The sequence below is a fragment of the Salvelinus sp. IW2-2015 genome, linkage group LG22 (assembly GCF_002910315.2).
Source record: "Salvelinus sp. IW2-2015 linkage group LG22, ASM291031v2, whole genome shotgun sequence".
Taxonomy (NCBI): domain Eukaryota; kingdom Metazoa; phylum Chordata; class Actinopteri; order Salmoniformes; family Salmonidae; genus Salvelinus; species Salvelinus sp. IW2-2015.
Window position 1 is genome coordinate 26,954,099 of NC_036862.1, and position 20,568 is coordinate 26,974,666.

Genomic DNA, 20,568 nt, shown 5'->3' on the forward strand with positions numbered 1-20,568 from the left:
GATACTTTTGTACCTGTTTCCTCCAGCATCTTCACAAGGTCCTTTGCTGTTGTTCTGGGATTGATTTGCACTTTTCGCACCAARGTACGTTCATCTCTAGGAGACAGAACGCATCTGCTTCCTGAGCGGTATAACTGCTGCGTGGTCCCATGGTGTTTATACTTGCATACTATTTTTTGTACAGATGAACATGGTACCTTCAGGTGTTTGGAMATTTCTCCCAAGGATGAACCAGACCTGTGGAGGTCTACAATTTTTTTTCTGAGGTCTTGGCTGATTTCTTATGATTTTCCCATGATGTCAAGCAAAGAGGCACTGAGTTTGAAGGTAGACCTTGAAATACATCTGCAGTTACACCTCCAATTGACTCAAATGATGTCAATTAGCCTATTTTCTGGAATTTTCCAAGCTGTTTAAAGGCACAGTCAACTTAGTGTATGTAAACTTCTGACCCACTAGAATTGTGATACAATAAATTATGAGTGAAATAATCTGTCTGTAAACAATTGTTGGAAAAATGACTTGTGTCATGCACAAAATAGATGTCCTAACCGACTTTTCAAAACTATAGTTTGTTAAACAAGACATTTGTGGAGTGGTTGAAAAATTAGTTTTCAAGACTCCAACCTAAGTGTATGTATGTAAACTTCCGACTTCAACTGTACATAAGTATTCACACACCTAAGTCATACTTTGTAGATGACCGTGGGTGGCGATTACAGCTATGAGTTGGCTTGGTTATGTCTGTATCACCTTTGCACATCTGGATTGGGAGATATTCTTCCTTGCAGATTCTCTCAAGCTCAGGCAAATTAGATKGGGAGCAGTGGTGAAGAGCAATCTTCATGTCAATGGGAGATTTTCTTTTTTTATTATGATTTATTTTTGAAACTTAAAAAAAAAAATGTACACCTTTTTTTATCCCCAATTTCGTGGTATCCAATTGGTAGTAGTTACAGTCTTGTCTCATCGCTGCAACTCCCGTACGGACTCAGGAGAGGCGAAGGTCGAGAGCCATGCGTCCTCCGAAACACAACCCAACCAAGCCGCACTGCTTCTTGACACAACGTACATCCAACCCGGAAGCCAGCTGCACCAATGTGTCGGAGGAAACACCGTACACCTGGCGACCTGGTCAGCGTGCATTGCGCCCGGCCCGCCACAGGAGTGGTGCGATGAGACAAGGATATCCCTGCCGGCCAAACCCTCCCTAACCCGGACGACACTGGGCCAATTGTGCGTCGCCCCATGGACCTCCCGGTTGCGGCCGGCTGCGACAGAGCCTGGGCTCGAACCCAGAATCTCTGGTGGCACAGCTAGTACTACGATGCAGTGCCTTAGACCACTGGGCCACCCGGGAGGCAATGGGAGATTTTAAATGGGATTCAAGTCTGGACTTTGGCTGGGACACTCAAGGACTCACATTCTTGTTCTGAAGCCATTCCATCGTTGCTTTCGCTGTATGCTTGGGGTCATTGTCCTGTTGGAACGTAAATCTTTGCACTCTGAAGCAGGTTCTCATCAAGGATTTTCCAGTATTTGGCTCCATTTCATTATTTTGGCCTCATCAGACAACATACTATTTTGCCTTATGCTCTGAGTCTTTCACGTGCCTTTTTGCAAACTCCAGGCGTGCTGTCATGTGCCTTTTTCTCAGGAGTGGCTTTCGTCTGACCACACTCCAATAAAGCCAAGATTGGTGAAGTGCTGTAAAGACTGTTGTCCTTCTGGCAGGTTCTCCTATCTCAGCCAAAGAACTATGTAGTTCCAAGGTCCTTTTACCCAGTTTCGTCGGACGGCCAATTCTAGGCACAGTGGGAAGTTCCATATTTTTTCAATTTCACAATGGAAACTTTCAACACTAGACATTTTTTAAAGCTCTTCCCCAGATTTATGCCCCATCACAATTCTATCTCAGATATCGAAGGACAGTTCTTTGGACTTCATGGTATAGTTTCTGCTCTGTGGGACCTTATATAGACTAGTGTGTTTCTTTCTAAACCATGTCCAAACATTTGAATTGGCCACAAGGGTACTCAAATCAGGTTTTTATTTTTTAGTTAACCTTTATTTAACTAGACAAGTCAGTTAAGAACAAATTCTTATTTACAATGACGGCCTACCCCGGCCAAACCCGGACAAGACTGGGCCAATTGTGCACCGTTCTATGGGACTCCCAATCACGGCCGGATGTGATGCAGCCTGGATTCGAGGTACTGCAGTGACGCCGCTTGCACTGAGATGCAGTGTCTTAGACCACTGCGCCACTCGGGAGCCCRAGTGGATCATCATTGTAGTGACATCTCAATGATGATCAAAGGAAATTGGATGCACATGAGCTCCATTTGGAGTGTCATAGCAAAGGAGTGTGAATACTTATGTAAATGAGAGATTTCTGTATTTCATTTTCAATAAATTAGCAAATATTTCTAAAAACATGTTTTCACTTTGTCATTATCGGGTATTGTGTGATAACAAAAATCCATTTTGAATTCAGGCTGTAATACAACAAAATGTGTAATAAGTCAAGGGGTATGAATACTTTCTGAAGGTACTGTTATGTCCAACGCACCATAATATTTCCATGCGACCAGACCCCTCCTCTGCTCTGTCCCTCCCCTGTCTGAACTATGTAGCAGAAAAAAACTATTGCTAGCTTAATAACCGATATCATTAACAGGTTCAAAATAAAGCCTGTTTTTAGTTGTTGGCAAGGCGCTGGATGCTTTATGTATAACACACCATAATTCCATGTCCATCCCCCTCAGCTGGGAGGATACAGAGCAGCCATGGCAGGCCCATTGGACAGACCTGATTGATAATGAGATGTAGCTGGACAAGACGAGCCCCTCAGGTGGTCTTCTAACAGGATTGCTTCCCATCATCTGTAGGAAACAGAGGGCGCATCCATAGGCCATCTCTGCCTCGGACATCACAGCAATGAGCACCAGTAAACAGCCAAAACCACTGCACAGCCAGCCTCACAAAGCTACATTCCCCTGTCTTGGGGCTGGGTCCATTGTGCTTTTACAAATGCACAAGCTTACAAACCCATGCAAATAGTTCCATACTAGAGCAGACCATTCTAAATCCAATGTAAGTGGTTTGCAGGCACTGTTTGTTGACCCACTGGCCTGACTCCTCTTCCTGTCTGTCCCTGACCTCACTTTATTGGAGTGCTCATGATAAAAATACACTACATGACCAAAAGTATGTGGCCACCTGCTCGTCGAACATCTCATTACAAAATCATGGGCATTCATTTGGAGTTGGTCCCTCCTTTGCTGCTATAACAGCCTTCACTCTTCTTTGAAGGCCTTCCACTAGATAGAACATTGGAACATTGCTGTGGGGACTTGCTTCCATTCAGCCACAAGAGCATTAGTGAGGTCGGGCACTGATGTTGGGCGATTAGGTCTGGCTCGCAGTCGGTATTCCAATTCATCCCAAAGGTGTTCGATGGGGTTGAGGTCAGGGCTCTGTGCAGGCCAGGCAAGTTCTTCCACACCGATCTTAACAAACCATTTCTGTATGGACTTTTCTTTGTGCACAGGGCCATTGTCATGTTGAAAGAGGAAAGGGCCTTCCCTAAACTGTTGCCAAAAAGTTGGAAGCGCAGAATCGTCTAAAACAGGGCTGCCCAACCCTCTTCCTGGAGATTTACTGTCCTRTAGGTGTTCAGTCCAACCCTAATTTAGCTTATCTGATTCAGCTAGTTAAGGCCTTGTTGAGCAGCTAATTAGTAGAATCAGGTGTGTTAAATTAGGGTTGGACTGAAAACCAACAGGACGGTAGATCTCCAGGAAGAGGGTTGGGCAGCCCTGGTCTAGAATGTCATTGTATGCTGTAGCGTTAAGATTTCCCTTCACTGGAACTAATGGGCCTACTGTAGCCCGAGCCATGAAAAACAGCCCCAGACCATTATTCCTCCTTCACCAAACTTTACAGTTGGCACTATGTGTTGGGGCAGKTAGCGTTCTCCTTGCATCCGCCAAACCCAGATTCATCCGTCGGACTGCATCCTATGACGGTGCCACGTTGAAAGTCACTGAACTCTTCAGTAAGGCCATTCTACTGCCATTGTTTCACTATGGAGATTGCATGGCTGTGTGCTCGATTTTATACACCTGTCAGCAACGGGTGTTGGCGAAATACTGAATCCACTAATTTGAAGGGGTGTCCATATACTTTTGGATATATAGTATACCAAATTAAACGAAAGCTAGACCATTTTAATTTGAATAAATCTCTTCTTGCGTCTGGAGAACTGTCCAGTTTAAGTAGCTTTTACCGAACAAAAGGAATGCTGTTGACGAGAGATGCTGGAACAGTGTATTGAGAGAGAGAGAGACTGCGAGAGAGAACGTGCTGAGAACCAGGAAGAGGACACGTCCTCCTACAGCAACGTCCTCCTCACCAAGTTGAGAGACAGAGATAAAAACAACCAACAGAAAATCTGACACACACTCATCCTTTTAAAATCTCTGATTTCAAGTAAATTATTCAGCAACTAATAACGTAGCCTCCTCACCATAACGTATCCCCATTAGCTGTTGCAAAAGCAGCATCTACTCTTCCTGGGGTCCACATGAAACAGGACATAATACCGAACTATGATGCACAAAACAGCGGTACATAATTTAGCAGGCTATATGCCTGGAGAGGGATAGGGACCAGTCCTGGATGTGTGGCTGCAGACAGAGGATGCTGACAGACAGGTCCTCTGTTTGCAGTGAATGGCCTCTTGGGCAGGTCTGATGATTTTAGAAGCTTATCAGACAGGATCTGCTCCTGGGCAGAGGCTGGGCGGGGAAAGGACCAGAGGCAGGTCAATGTTAAATGCACCAAATCCAGCTAGAATTCATAATCAAAACAATAGCATAATACTTGCTGATGTTAGAACATCATTTAGTATTCAATTTTATTTCAACAAAATGCCAAAATGTAATGCCAACCCGAAATAGAGTAAAAACATTTTTTTGTTTCAATAAGATATCATTACATATTTTACATGCATTTCGACGACCTAATGGTAGATTTGARTGTATGATTAATTTCAAATCAATTTATAAAATGATTTCCCACAAAATATATTATTTAAAAAACTCAAGGGCTCTTTGCATCAATAACATTTTGAAGGCATAGTCCACTGTCCCTCTCCTGTATAAAAAATACGTGTATCKTCATGTTCCTAGTGTGCCTTTAATAAAAGTACCACTTATTTACTTACGTGTGCCTGTATAACACTGTGCGTAAAATGTTCTCCTTGTTAACCGGCTCTTCAGGTGCGCCTTCTTTAACTGCAAATGTACCCTCCCTGCTGTACATGCTCTCACCTAGCGCCTAGGAGGACTGGCTGGCGCCTCTGCTCCTTTAAGGCAATGAGGAATTAAAGTGGCTGCAGAGGCAGGGGATAGGGTTATGAGGCAGCGAGGGTTACCGCATGGACCAACGCGATTTAAAGGGCAGTGGGAAGATGCGCGTGCTTGCCTCTTGCTGGACGGAGAGAGGTGGTGAAGATGGTCTGACTTCAGCTCATCCGGATTGGGTTTTCATTCTTATTGAACTGACCATTTACTCTTTATTTTAAGTTATTTTATTTGTCACATTTTGTTTCCCAACCTGCTTCTATTTTTCAGGTTTCGATTTAAGATGCGTTTTTTGGATTCCACGTTGTTATTGTTTAGGTGTTCCCGTTTTAACACCCAGACATTTTTTTGAGGACCTATGGTTGCCCGCGTGCCACTACCCTGACTCAGCATCACACCTGGACTGCAGGCGAGCACTGTAGCCCCCTCGAGCATCCCTTTGAAGAGGAGGGGAAGTAGCAAGGCACCGAGGACCAGAGTAGAGCTGCGCAGAGTCGGATCACAGCTTTAACCAAGACAATCAGAGATACACATACTATATCCTCCAAGCGTAAAGAGTGGTCGGAAAGGGGAGAGGAAGAGTAGGCTACGAGAGTACCAGGGAGGGAGTTATAGAGAAACAAGGAGGAGACGGTGAAGACATTTAGATCAGCAGAGAGTTGGACTGGTTACTACAAGCTAGTAGCAAATGTTTAACATTACACCTGCCACAGAACATAATTATAGGAAAGCAGTGGCCAAAGAGTGCGGAGGAAGACGAGAAAGCATAGCTTTGGGAGATTTGAACGGAGCGGGGCATGTGGATATTTGCAGTTATCTTTTTCCAGAGCATCTTAAATGGTAAGTTTAATTTTCACATTTGAATGGTAGTTATGTCAGTAATTCAGTGAGTAAAGCAAAGTAGATTAGGGGGTTGGAGGTCACCTGTGTTACACATGATAACATTGTATGGTTGCCAACAGTGCTAGGTAGAGAGGAACGGGAGAGAAATGTGCTTTAATCTGTTTTATCTATAATTGGTAAATAAATAATATCATTGGTTAGTATTTGATAGAATCACATATATTATGTTTTTAGGCAGTTAGGGGATTTCTTATGATGCCTTCATTCTTCAATTGCGTATTTCATTGCTTGCTGAGGAAATAAATTGATGTTGCCTTGCCTTGTTCAAGAGAGGTTTGATAAAGTAGACGTGACCTTAAGGTTTAAACCTTAATTGTTGTCACTTACATTTGCTTACATCGAATGTAATCCATATTTTCACGTCTGGATGTATATACCGGTAGGCTATGATTTCAGTCCGAAGTAGCATGGGCCTCAATAATGAGTGACGTATTTTATATACTGGACATTTGGTTTAACCCCCTTCCCCTCCCCCATCCAATGTATTTATTTAGAGTAGTAWATTTTAAAATTCAATGTAGGGTATTCAGAATCGAAAGGATATTCGAGACATATAAAAGCTGATAATGTAGCCTATCATTTTATGTGAATTAAATTCATTCATTAAAGTCCATCCTTAGAGATGTTTGGTATTAGATTAAAATAGTACATTGATTTTGAATACATGCATGCAAGTTTTCATTAAACAGTGCAATGCATTTCTAGCCGTTGCACAGAGGTGTAGACAAATGAAGACATGTAAAGGAACAATAATGGGGTATCACTGAAAGAGAAAAAATGTAAGCCACCAGGACCTGATAATGTTGAAAAATGGCTTACCAGAAAAGGGACCCCTGTAGACACTGCAAACACATGTTTTATTTTTTATTGAGATTACTGCTGGTAAATAGATTTGAAAGAGCTTGCAGGCCATATATCATGTAAAATAAATAAAAAACAATGATATTATAGAATATTACACACAGAATTATTCTGTCTCATTTCATGTGATCAATTCATATTGATTTGCAATCTCCAAAGATTGAAAAAGACCAAGAGATGATAGAAAGACAATTTCTCAATGCATTCAGTTAAAAGGTTTGTGTGTATATATTTGTGCAGTGTGTGTGTGCTTTCATAAATCTGTGAATTTGCAATGTGAAGCTGATCGAGGAGAAGAGTAAATTGCTACAATTTATTACTTACACAGGATCAAATAAACCATTATTTATTGGATATAATCTCTTCCCCAGGAAGGGAGTTATGACAAGGCTGGGTGTGTACGGAAAGGGGTAGAAAATATATCTTCTTACAAAATGTAAAAGCTAACAAGATGGGGGTGTTGCAGATATTGTCAGTTAACAGGGTAGAACCTCTGGTTGTGGTTATGTCGTAGAGGGTCGCTGAATTTACCGCATCAGGCAAAAAGGGGGCATTGGAGGTTTGGGATTAACCCATTGTAGCACGTTCAACTTGTCACATCTGCGTTGGTATAAAATGAACACAACCCATTTGGCAAGAAAATCAATGGTTAATTTCTAGTTCCTTGTTTCACTCCACTCCCCCTCCCTCCCCCAAAAATCCCCAAACTTAAATGATACATATTTGACTATCATCCCTTTTTCCTTGTAATGCAATTCTCAGTCAGCTGCTTATTGACATCCATGTTAGGCTATTCCATCTCTACTCCACATAAAATGTTATCTCCCTCACTCACACTGGCTTCTGTGGAAACTCATAAAAGAACAATAAGCATTCGTTGTTAATCATTATAATTGTGCTGTGACATTAGATCAACTGTCTGGCCAGCCTGGATCCATATATAGTCTCAGAAGCCTTCATATTGGTAACCTAATATAAGAATAGAATAGACGGTACATGCAAAAATGTATATTGTATTATTTGGGAATGGCTTCACCCATTTGGGAATGGCTTCACCCTTCTGTGTTGTTCTATTGTCCTGCATGTTATGCCTTTGTGGACAATGGGCATAGAATGCAGTTGAAGCTGTGATCATGCTTTATTTCGCTGCACTGTATTTCATTATGTTTTCTATGTTTTGGTTTTCTGAAGATGGTGATTATCATGATAATGATGAGGTCTGTATTGACTGAGCTGAGCTGACGATGGCAGAATGAAAGACCTTGTAGTTACACAGAGAAATTAGATTCTAGAAAATGTTTACTTTTTAGAGTTAGGTTTATCTATAGATCCTATTAAATTACTGTTCTAAATACTCAATTTGTATTCTAATTCCTAATTCTATAGGTCTATCACATGCTCACTGGCCTTTCTCTATGGAAACCTTCATTATGGGTGTCAGGAAAGTGTGAGTTTGGCTAAATAAGGCTATACTGAGCGGTGACCTGGAAGTGCTTGATAAGGGCCCAGCCACTTCCTGAGACCTTATTGTGCATATTCTGGCATAATGATRATTGAGGAAATTATACATGAAATGCACAATACAAGATACAGCTAAAATATCTCATTTTTGAGGAAACTGGGTCAGTAGATTCGTTTTCTCTGTTGTAATTAGCCCCCGAATACAAAATACTACAGGTATGATATTTTTAAGCATTCTTATAATTTTAATTCTGACCTATTGTGCTCTCATTAACTCCATGTATCCATATTTTCCTAAGATATTATGATTTTATTTTGAACCATTAAAGCATTTATAAAACATGAATTAATAATATGTAAATTAAAATATGTATTTATTTTGTGTACTGTGGGTTACCTTTGATCATTTATATTCAAATGTAATTGTAATTAAGAGATACAGTAGGATATAGCTATCTTTAGATGGCTAAGGAAACATGTTTATTTTTGCTCTCTGAAAGATGCCTGAAAGCAAAACCAATCCAAGCTCCAATTCTGTTTGTAAAAATTATGAGGCGAGGCAGCTCACACAGGGCCCTTATTCATGGTGTGTACGTTTGTCTTAATATTGTTTTGAACATTAGTTTTAGGACTGATGCCCGACTGAGCGTTCTACTCAATGCATTGTCAATAAGTGCTGATAAAGATTTAATCAAARGTGCATTACAGTGGCTTGCAAATACAATGAAATGTCAAAAGGAGGCAAATAATTAATAGGAAAACCCTTTGTCAGATTGACTTTAGATGTTAGCTAGCTAGCTAAGATTGGGGAGAGACCACCGGATTTTAGCTAGCTAACGTTAGCATTGYTAGCTATTTTTGACAAACTTTGCTAGCTAATGACAACATTGCCACCTATCGAAAGTACATTTTACAACATGTACTGTATATCATGGCAAAGTTGTTTCCTACTAAATATGTGCAATGTCAATGTATTACCAGCCCACTATACTGTAATTTAGACAAAAGAGTCATTGGCCTCCATTCACAGTGACTGGGCTTATCACAACTTCTTGGGCACCACTATGGCAGAGGGCGGCTTGAGAACGTTCATAACAATGGCATGCTGGTAAATAGATTTGAAAGAGCTTGCAGGCCATATATCATGTAAAATAAATAAAAAACAATGATATTATAGAATATTACACACAGAATTATTCTGTCTCCTTTCATGTGATCAATTCATATTGATTTGCAATATGTAGATTCCAGCACAGTGATTGAGAGACAGACCTGAGCAAGGCCGTTTGAGATGGCCTACATCTATTTTGTCTTCAATAAATTAACATTTACACTAAGGTCAATAGGTTACGCACACTTCTCATGTACACATTTCTATCTCAATCAACGTGCCCGTCTTTCTCGTTGTCGAGAGATGACTCTCTATATATAAACTAAACAAACATTTTAACACAACCATTTCAACATTTTTACTGTGTTATAGTTCATATAAGGAAATCAATCAATTTAAATAAATAAATTGGGCCCTAATCTATGGATTTCACGACTGGGCAGGGGTGCAGCCATGGGTGGGCCTGGGAGGGCATAGGCCCACCCACTTGGCAGCCAAGCCCACCCACTGGGGAGCCAGGCCCAGCCAATCAGAATTAGTTTATCCCCACAAAAGGGATTTATTACAGATAAAAAATACTTCTCAGCAACCCCCCCTCCCTGCCAACATCACTTAGTCTGCCAAGTTAGCATGACAACACATTAGGAACCTGAGAAGGAAAATGCAATGGAGACTGGGGGCAGCTTGATTTGACTAAACTTGGCAGAGAGGAGGAACCTGTGTTTCAGTGGAGTTAATCTACTGGGGGCAATTAAGGCAGCGCACTGATTACAGATCCATCTGTTCCTGTATAGTGAGGTGCTCCTCTTGTAAGACGTATTCCTTTGAATCCTTCATATCTATTTAAAGATCTTTAAGACTTACCGTCTTTTGGTAGCAGTGGCCTCATGCAGGCAATTGAGGAGGACTTAGTGGACTAGATCTAAATCTAAATCAGTATTATTTGTTTAAACCTGTTTCCAGTTAGGGAACAGAGTCRTTCCATTTGATTTCAATCACTTTTTGAACGCACCCCTTTTGATTTTAACGAAACTTTCKATACATATTTGCCCATGGTAGAAGTGGTCAGAAAGCAACTGTTTTGGACCTGAATGACAGAACATTTAGTAGATAGATGTGTTCAAAGTTGAACTGTTTTTCATACCCACCCTACCATGAGACATCCATGTCTTCGTCACTGGAAAAGATAAACGATTGGGTTTTATATAATTTAAAAGCTTACAAACAGGGTTATCAAACTATTAAAACATTTCTTGAAATAAATGTTATCAGCCAAAACATGACACTCACCGTCAAGAGTATGCTGTGTCTAAACCGATGGCGGGTACAACACAAACAGCTCAGATTATGTAAAATAGTCTAAGCTACAAAATATGTGAAAATGTAAAAAATCTGAGTTTACAATATTTTTGATCATTAACGTTAAAGGTAAAAAAAAAAGTAGATTTCTATTTAAAAAACACAAAAAAACTATAAATTAGATTTTTTTTAACAACCCTGTTTGTAAGCTTTTAAATTATGGCAAACTCAACCGTTTATCTTTTCCATTGATTAAGACATGGATGTCTCATGGTAGGATGGGGTATGCAAAAAATGTTAACTTTGAGCACATCTAACTCCTAAATGTTTTGTCATTCAGGTCCACAAAGTTACTTTCTGGCCTTCGTCAACTAGGTATCCGAGCAGCACATGTGACCTAGCTATGAAAACGTGTATAGTAAGGCAATAAAATATATAGTCTCACTGTGTGTTATTGTTATAATGTATTTTTTTGCATTTTACCCCCTTTTACTCCCCAATTTCATGATATCCAATTACGATCTTGTCTCATCGCTCCAACTCCCCAACGGGCTCGGAGAGGCGAAGGTCGAGTCATGTGTCCTCCGAAACATGATCCGCCAAAACGCGCTTCTTAACACCCGCCCGCTGAAGCCGAAAGCCAGCCGCACCAATGTGTCGGAGGAAACACCGTTCAATTGACGACCGAAGTCAGTCTGCAGGTGCCTGGCCCACCACAAGGAGTCACTAGAGCGCGATAAGCCAAGTAAAGCCCCCCCGGCCAAACTCTCCCCTAACCCGAACGAGGCTGGGTTCAGTTGTACGCCGCACTATGTTACTCCCGATCGCAGCCGGTTGTGACACAGCCTGGGAATGAACCCGGGTCTGTAGTGATGCCTCAATCACTGCGATGCAGTGCCTTAGGCCGCTGCACCACTCGGGAGGCCCTCAATGTATGTATTGATAGATACAGTACCTATCTGAGAAGTAAATGTGAGTTCAGTTCAAACATGATTTCATCACTTGTTTAAGGTCAATTATTCCCTAGAGTAGTTCCCCTTTGAGAGGGTGTTTTCTTGTGGGAAAGTATGTGGGGTAGCGTTGTTGTTGTCATTTCTGAGGAACGGTTGCCAATGGTAATGTCTGATAATGGAGACCCTGATGTGTAATAATGGATCTCCCAGTTCACACATACTGACTGCATAATGAAGATGCCTAGTAAAGATGTTCAGCAGCCGTTTTGCAGTCTAATTAGTAATGGGGCATGGGAGACTCACAGGGGTGGTGGTATGTTTCACTGAATGTAAAATCTAATTACAAATCAGACTGTGTATCCTTAAGGATTCTGCTGAATCAGAACAATATAATTGCATTATCACCATGTAAATGGCTTTCACATTAAAATGTTAACTATACCGTTTAGCATCGACGGGGGGGAAAAAACTCACACAGATTTATATGTTTGATCAACCATGTAGAGAGGGGGTGCATCTGGCAAAGACATGTCATGTTATTTTATGTTGTGTTATTTTATTTCATGTTATTTTAAAAGGCTGAGCACCTAGAAAAGTGGCTAAAGCTGTTTTTAGAGAACACCCACATCATAAATACATGCACTAACACTCTACCTATGTCTAATGCACATACTGTATGTTGGATTAGGACTACTGTGTGTGTGTGTGTGTTGTGTGGTGTGTGGTGTGTGGTGTTGTGTTGGTGTGGGTGTGTGTGTGGTGTGGTGTGTGGGTGTGTGTGTGTGTGTGTGTGTGTGTGTGTGTGTGTGTGTGTGTGTTGTGTGTGTGTGTGTTTGTGTATAGAGCCCAAGTATGATGTAATGTAACTCATAAGAACGCAGTGAACAGGACAGATGTTGTAAGTGTGGTTGATGTGGCTAATGAAATCAAATTGTATTTGTCACATACTTTGTAAACAACAGGTGTAGATTAACAGTGAAGTGCTTACTTATGGGCCCTTCCCAACAAGGCAGAAAGAAAAAAAAGAGAAATAATAGAAAAATAATAACACAAGGAWTAAATACACAATGAGTTATGATAACTATTCACAAAGTCACAAAGTCACAAAGATCACATAGAATTTATGAGGGAAATAATTAATTAGTCACTTAATCTGGTACCTAAATGCCCATGCTTTGAACTACACACCCATGTGAATTAACTTCATTGATCCCTATATGCCCAGTGCACGTGTTTTCTCTGGCATGGATGGATCACCTTGGTGACTCTCTCACGGTTTGTCCCTGGATCCCTTTGAGCTTGGTATTTTCCTCACATTTCATCTGCTTCTGTTTGTCTTATTGACTGCCACTCTTTTACCTCCTTCTAGTGTTTCATCTCTTGTACTGTCTCCTATGTCCTTATCACAGCTAAACTTCTCAATCAGTCATTCTGTGAATGCACCAAGTTATGTTTCCTGAGGTATTTTACAATTAGAGTCTTCAGAGGCCTTTTATGCATAGTACCAATAGTAAAGTAGGCTGAGGGGTAACAGAGGCAGGACAGAGGCAGGGGTGGATAGACAGTAAAGGAAAGACAAATTAGTCCAGCTTGGTTTCTCGACACTGCTTTATTTTTAAACCTGGCACAGACGGTAAGACCAATTTAGTGCCTGCTATTATTAGCTGTCCATTTTAAAAGTGCTGTCATTTGCTGGTTTGAGGAAAGATGTGTGTGTGTAGGTGTGTGAATGTGCCTGCTGGACCCAGAGGAGTCAGATTGATGCTTTTGCATCCTATGATCATTGTCACGGTTGTCGTAAGAACGGGACCAAGGCTCAGCGGATGTTGAGTTCCACATATTTATTGCAGAGTGAAACTTAAAGAAAAAACAATAAATCAAATAAACTAACAACTAAACGTGACTACGTGGTGCACATGCACAAACACAAAACAATATCCCACAAACACAGGTGGGAAAAATAGCTACTTAAATATGATCCCCAAATAGAGACAACGATTATCAGCTGCCTCTAATTGGGAATCATACAAAACACCAACRTAGAAAATATAAACTAGAACACAACATAGAAATTATTAACTAGGATACCCCCTAGTCACGCCCTGACCTACTACACCATAGAGAAACAAGGGCTCTCTATGGTCAGGGCGTGACAATCATTCTGGTGTGAGAGACTGCATGCCTTTGTGCTTATTTCTGTATGCCATATGCTCAACTATGAATATTTCTGCTAACCCTAGAGTAACCTTTCATATTAATGTGTGCTGCTGGAAAAGACCAAAGTGGTTTAAGGATCAAAGGCTAGGATCACTGTTATGGTTTCACTTTCCTCTACCTTGGTATGTTACATAGTGGAGGGTTTTCTACACTATAAGGTGCAAATACTGTTTGTGTTCACAATATGCTAACTTCATATCTGTTCTCAGAATACAGAGAAAGAGACACAAACCACAGTGTATGAATGAGCCTGCATTCCAATGAATTTGGATCAGTTACCAATTTGATGTTTTGATATGCTCAGTTGCACCTCTAAAAAGAGGTGGTTCCAATTTAAAGAATCTGTGTCCCCAGGAATCAGTAACTTTGTGACTGCTGGTAAATGTCTCATTAGTGTTGCTAGCCTGAGCTTTAKTATGTGTTGCTTTCCCTCTCTCTATCAGCCTTTCCCCAGAAGTGATTATGCTAATTGCTGTTTGATCAGATGATTACATTATAATTCGATTAATCCGGAGTACTAAATGCTCTGAATACATTTGCGTCTGCTTGGCTGGCTGGCTTTACAGAGCTAACGTCCCCTGTCACACAGCGAACACACAGGAGAAAGAGACAACCCTAGAACATGTATTTTTTGGAGGGATGGTGTGTAGTGAGGAAGGGGGATAATAAAGCAAACAGGGGATTGACGGAGAAGAGAGGAGGAGGCAGGTTGGCTGGGGGATTCTTCAGGGAACACATGCTGTGCTCCTTAGTGTTAAATAAACATGTTTGCTTTACGGTTTGGATGTGATAAATGTTTAATATAATACATCTATAACGATTGTTAAATATGTCGTGAGTATTTAAGTGAGTGTGGCACATAGCATATTTAAAGGGCCATGGTTATGGGGCAGCTAATAAGATGACAGGAGCCAGCTGTTGTGACATTAGCACTGACACACTTCACAACGCCAGCTGTTCATGACTGACTTCTGTTTAACAACAGTGTAATGTGGATCAATGGAAATAACAACAAGATGTGATCACTTCTGTTGGTTTCTCAGCTGGTGTTACATCACTGTCTAACAATAAATGGGGCATTTGCAACAGATTTTACATTGGCTACATGATTTATGATCACCATGGCATTTTAAATTGATTTTGTTGACCTTTTCACCTGTTCGCCTATTTTAGTTTTCTCTATAATTTCACCTCCACACTGTAGTATGTCTACGTTTTCCATCACTCTGGAAGATGCTGTTCCCATAGCGAGCATGCAGGTTGGCAGTGATGAGTATATGCAGGACAACATCATTGATGCCCTGCACCTGTGGTCAGTTCATCATTAATTCTGCAGAAGAGTAATCAGTCTCCTTCCAGTGTTTGTCTACATAGACAGTCATCCATCCACCATCTAAAGAACCCTCAAACTACGCTATCAACAGTATGTAATATACTCAATTATTCTAACTCTGTGTGAGGAAGCTAAGCAGGGTTGTCTGTCAAAATACCGTTGACCCCATGTCCTCTTGACCTGGGGTGTGTTCAGTTCGGTTTACCGCTGCGTTTTTTAACAGCCTTTGCGGTATGTTTGATCCYGTTTGGTGGCTGTGGCAAGGTGTGGCCTGATCAATATGGGTGTGACCATTAGAAATCGCAAAACTCGTGCAGCACACCGTACACAATCGCCCTCTGGGCCACCATAATCATGCTGTCTTTAACTGGTTGTTCAGTACAGTAGCATTTCCTGTACAAAGGAATCCGACAAAGGATATAAGTGTCACGCCGTTGAAATGAGTAGACCAAGGCGCAGCGTGCATAGAGTTCCACATGTTTTWTTCCGATGAAACTCACAAACAAAAATAACAAAGTGCAACGAAACGTGAAGCTATGTAGTGCTCGCTGGCAACTAGACATAGACAAGATCTCACCATCTAAGGTGGGAAAAAGGGCTGCCTAAGTATGATCCCCAATCAGAGACAACCATAAACAGCTGCCTCTGATTGGGAACCATACTAGGCCAACGAAGAAATAGAAACATAGATTTGCCCACCCAAGTCACACCCTGACCTAACCAAATAGAGAATAAAAAAGGCTTTCTAAGGTCAGGGCGTGACAGTACCCCCCCCCCCCCCCCCCCCCCAAAGGTGCGGACTCCGGCCGCAAACCTGAATCTATAGGGGAGGGTCCGGGTGGGCATTTCATCTCGGTGGAGGCTCCGGTGCGGGACGCAGACCCCGCTCCGCTTGAGGCTCCCCCCACTTCGGTGGCGCCTCTGGTGCGGGGATCGTCGCCGGGGACTCCGGACTGTAGATCATCGTCGCGGACTCCGGACTGGGAACTGTCTCTGGAAGCTCCGGACTGGGGACCGTCGCTGGAGGCTCCGGACTGGGGACCGTCGCTGGAGGCTCCGGACTGGGGACCGTCGCTGGAGGCCGAGTGCGTGGAACTGGCACAGGACACACCGGGCTGGAGAGACGCACTGGAGGCCGGGTGCGTGGAGCTGGCACAACGCGTCCTGGCTGGATACCCACTTTAGCTCGGTAAGTGTGGAGAGCTGGCACAGGACGCACTGGGCTGTGAAGGCGCACTGGAGGCATAGTGCGTAGAGCCGGTGCAGGATATACTGGGCCGTGGACGCGGACTGGAGGTCTGGAGCGTAGAGCTGGCACAACGCGCCCTGGCTGAATACCCCCTGTAGCATGGCAAGTGCAGGGAGCTGGCACAGGCCGCACTGGGTTGTGCTGGCGAACTGGGGATACCGTGCGTAGCGCTGGCGCAGGATATCCTGGGCCGAAGAGATGCACTGGAGACCTGGACCGCTGAGCCGGCACAATCCGTCCTGGACAGATGCTCACCTTAGCACGGCAAGTACGGAAAGCAGGCACATAACGCACCGGGCTAAGGGTGCGCACTGGAGGCACGGTGCGCAGAACCGGAAAACATGGTATCTGAACCGTGACCAACTCCTCATCGTAATTACAGGGAGATGGTTCTTGTTCCCACCTTTGCTCCGCTCGCCACCCCGTGTSCCCCCTCCCCAAAAATTTGGAGGCTGCCTCTCGGGCTTCCGTCGTTTCCTTGATTCCTGGTCTCGTCGCCGTTCTTCTCTCGCTGCCTCCGCCTGCTTCCATGGCAGGGTCTTGTCCCCTGCCATTACCTCCTCCCAGGTCCAGGATGTCCTCCACTCCTGGGCACACTGCTTGGTCACTTGGTGGTGGGATCTTCTGTCACGGACGTTGAAATGAGTAGACCAAGGCGCAGCGTGCATAGAGTTCCACATGTTTTATTCCGATGAAACTCACAAACAAAAATAACAAAGTGCAACGAAACGTGAAGCTATGTAGTGCTCGCTGGCAACTAGACATAGACAAGATCCCACCATCTAAGGTGGGAAAAAGGGCTGCCTAAGTATGATCCCCAATCAGAGACAACCATAAACAGCTGCCTCTGATTGGGAACCATACTAGGCCAACGAAGAAATAGAAACATAGATTTGCCCACCCAAGTCACACCCTGACCTAACCAAATAGAGAATAAAAAAGGCTCTCTAATGTCAGGGCATGACAATAAGAAGGATTCAGCATACTATACTCAAAAGGTTCACTGTTCTTTCTTTATTCATACAGTCCAGTGTGACTATGCCCTCCTCATCTAAAAGGTTGCCACCCAGTGTTGGTCTACTATATCATTAAATGAAGATGGTCTAACATCTTGGCATTATCTCTGTAGGTTTAAGCAGTGGTTAAGTTTAGTCGATACGCATTGACTCCCCCATGCTACTCACTCTGACGCTCACAGGATTTGTCAAGGGGATTAGCTTCAGCTTGCCATAAATACACCATGTTGTTTTAATTTATGTTAATTTGTTTGTGGAAAGTCGACCCAATATGAAAATGCTGCACTACCAATTTCTTGAGAAATAAAGAAACCTTAGTATTCCCTTATCAGTGTGGCTTGCAGTTTGAATCAGCCTTGAAAAGTATGGGCACTGAGGAGGACAATCATTGAGTCATTTTAAGAATTTGGTATTCTCATGAGAATACAATTGATTGAATATGCAAATAGTTTGCTCGGTTAATGCCTCAAAGAAACTCTTTCTCCACACTTTAATGTTCGTATTGCACCACAAAATAGTATTATTTTTACCCTGGTATTTTTATTCAGCTGTAGTAGCAGCAGAGGGAGTTGCTATAGTTTGGTATACAGTATACTGTAATCCCCCATCAGATTCTCTCCCTCCCGTTGGTTCATCAGCAGCATGATTTAGACATCAACGTCTGGAGCGCTGACATTCTCCCTACTGAGATATGCTGCTGCTGCCTCCTTCTCTATTAATGAGACATCCACTCTCACCCATTTAACACATGAAAATAAAAGTAGATCTAGAGAGGTGCACCGTGGGGCTCCGCTTTACCATATCCTACTCCTCTGACATCAGACGATGGATCTGTCTTTGCATATCACCAGTGAGCAGAGCAGAGCAGAGCAGAGCAGAGCAGAGCAGACAGCGGCCCCTTTCTTCTGTCATGTCCTGGTTAATATTCATGAAAGCAAATTGGGAGACTGTCATTTAGCAAGTTCCTGTACAAGCCCTGTGTGTAGCCCCTGGGCAGAAAGAGGAGAATGCTTACTCACATTGGATAACCCCCCTCATTGCCCCCTACCTCTTTCCTTTTCTTCCCCGTCTCCTGTCTCTGCTCCTGATCCCAGGCCACCCCCCAGGCACAGCACAGAGAGCTGCTTTAATTACCCAGCGTTCCTGGTTGACAGAGCCTGTCACAGTGCAGCAGCTGCCCGCCCCACCTCACCCTGCCCCGTGTGCCCATGCCCTGCTCTGCCCCGTATGCCCATGCCAACTGAGAGCCCGACGACGGGCCACTGGCTCACCATACGTGACATGGGTGCCCTATAAAATACTTGGACCCAACTGATTAGTCCACCATCCAACTCTCTCTGGATCTCCCTATTTTTKTATCTCTTTTTCTGCTCTCTATGTCTGTCAGATGAGCTCATGATAAAATGATGGGCAAAATGTGTAATAGCACTAATGGATGATTTCAATTTAAACAGTAAACATCCAAGCAAATGCAGTACATAAACTGTACATGTGGCTGTATTCATTAGAGGGAGGCAGTAAGGAGTTAAAGCATGCATACATGTTGTTAGTGTTTGTTCCATCAGCATCGATTGCACGTTGAATTAAATGAAGCGCCTCCATAGTCCTGAAAGCCCTCTGTGATGGCTGATTACACCTGTCTGTCAGCTGATGAATTCTACTGCCTTTGATTGATCAGCTTAACTCAACAAATTTGAATATTCATATTTATATTCATAATCATATTCATGACAACTGTGTTGTGTAAACATTGGTTTTTCACACTGCACCTATATGTTAATATGGGAGCTTGTTTTGTGCGCAGATAATAATCATGCTAAGCATTACATCCAAAAATCACAACAAGGCAGTTGCATAATGGCAGTGTGATTGAGAGTTATTTTCATATTAAAATGAGAGAGGAGCCATCTGGTGCTATGGAATGTTGATGTTAATTGACGTAATTTCAATACTGAAGTAAAAGGATAATAGATTGCAAATTGTTGTTTGGCGGATGCCAGGAGAACACTACCTGCCCGAATGCATAGTGCCAACTGTTACGTTTGGTGGAGGAGGAATATAAGTCTGGGGCTGTTTTCATGGTTTGGGCTAGGCCCYTTAGTTCCAGTGAAGGGAAATCTTAACGCTACAGCATACAATGACATTCTAGACGATTCTGTGCTTCCAACTTTGTGGCAACAGTGTGGGGAAGGCCCTTTCCTGTTTTAGCATGACAATGCCCCTGTGCACAAAGCGAGGTCCATACAGAAATGGTTTGTCGAGATCGGTGTGGAAGAACTTCACTGGCCTGCACAGAGCCCTGACCTCAACCACATTGAACACCTTTGGGATGAATTGGAACGCTGACTGCGAGCTAGGCCTAATCGCCCAACATCAGTGCCCGACCTCACTAATGCTCTTGTGACTGAATGGAAGCAAGTCCCTGCAGCAATGTTCCAACATTTAGTGGAAAGCCTTCCCAGAAGAGTGGAGGCTGTTATAGCAGCAAAGGGGGGACCAACTCCACTTTAATGCCCATGATTTTGTCATGAGATGTTCGACGAGCAGGTGTCCAAATATTTTTGRTCATATATGTGGTCCTCACGCAAAGCATCATGTGCCTCTGGCATAAACATTTTCCTTGTTTGTTTTCATGGTTAGATTCCCATCTCTGGGCTCTCCAACATCTACAACATTTGCTAATCTCAGAAAATAGAAATCTGTTTGGGGATATGTTTTGGATTTATATTCCCAAATAGAATTCTCCCCCCTTCTCAATGAAAAAAGACGGTGGCGATGAAGTGGCCTTGTCTTTTT

The 20,568-nt window shown here is 42.7% G+C and overlaps 1 protein-coding gene across 1 annotated transcript in view; it reads left to right on the forward strand.

Moving 5' to 3' along the window:
- Nucleotides 1-5,428: 5,428 nt before the first annotated feature.
- Nucleotides 5,429-20,568, forward strand: part of LOC111982703 (cell adhesion molecule DSCAM-like) — a 148,154-nt gene continuing 133,014 nt past the window's right edge. Inside the window, 1 exon segment of the mRNA XM_070433873.1 lies at nt 5,429-6,209. Within this exon segment, the coding sequence (XP_070289974.1) occupies nt 6,167-6,209 (43 nt within the window). The 5' untranslated portion in view covers nt 5,429-6,166.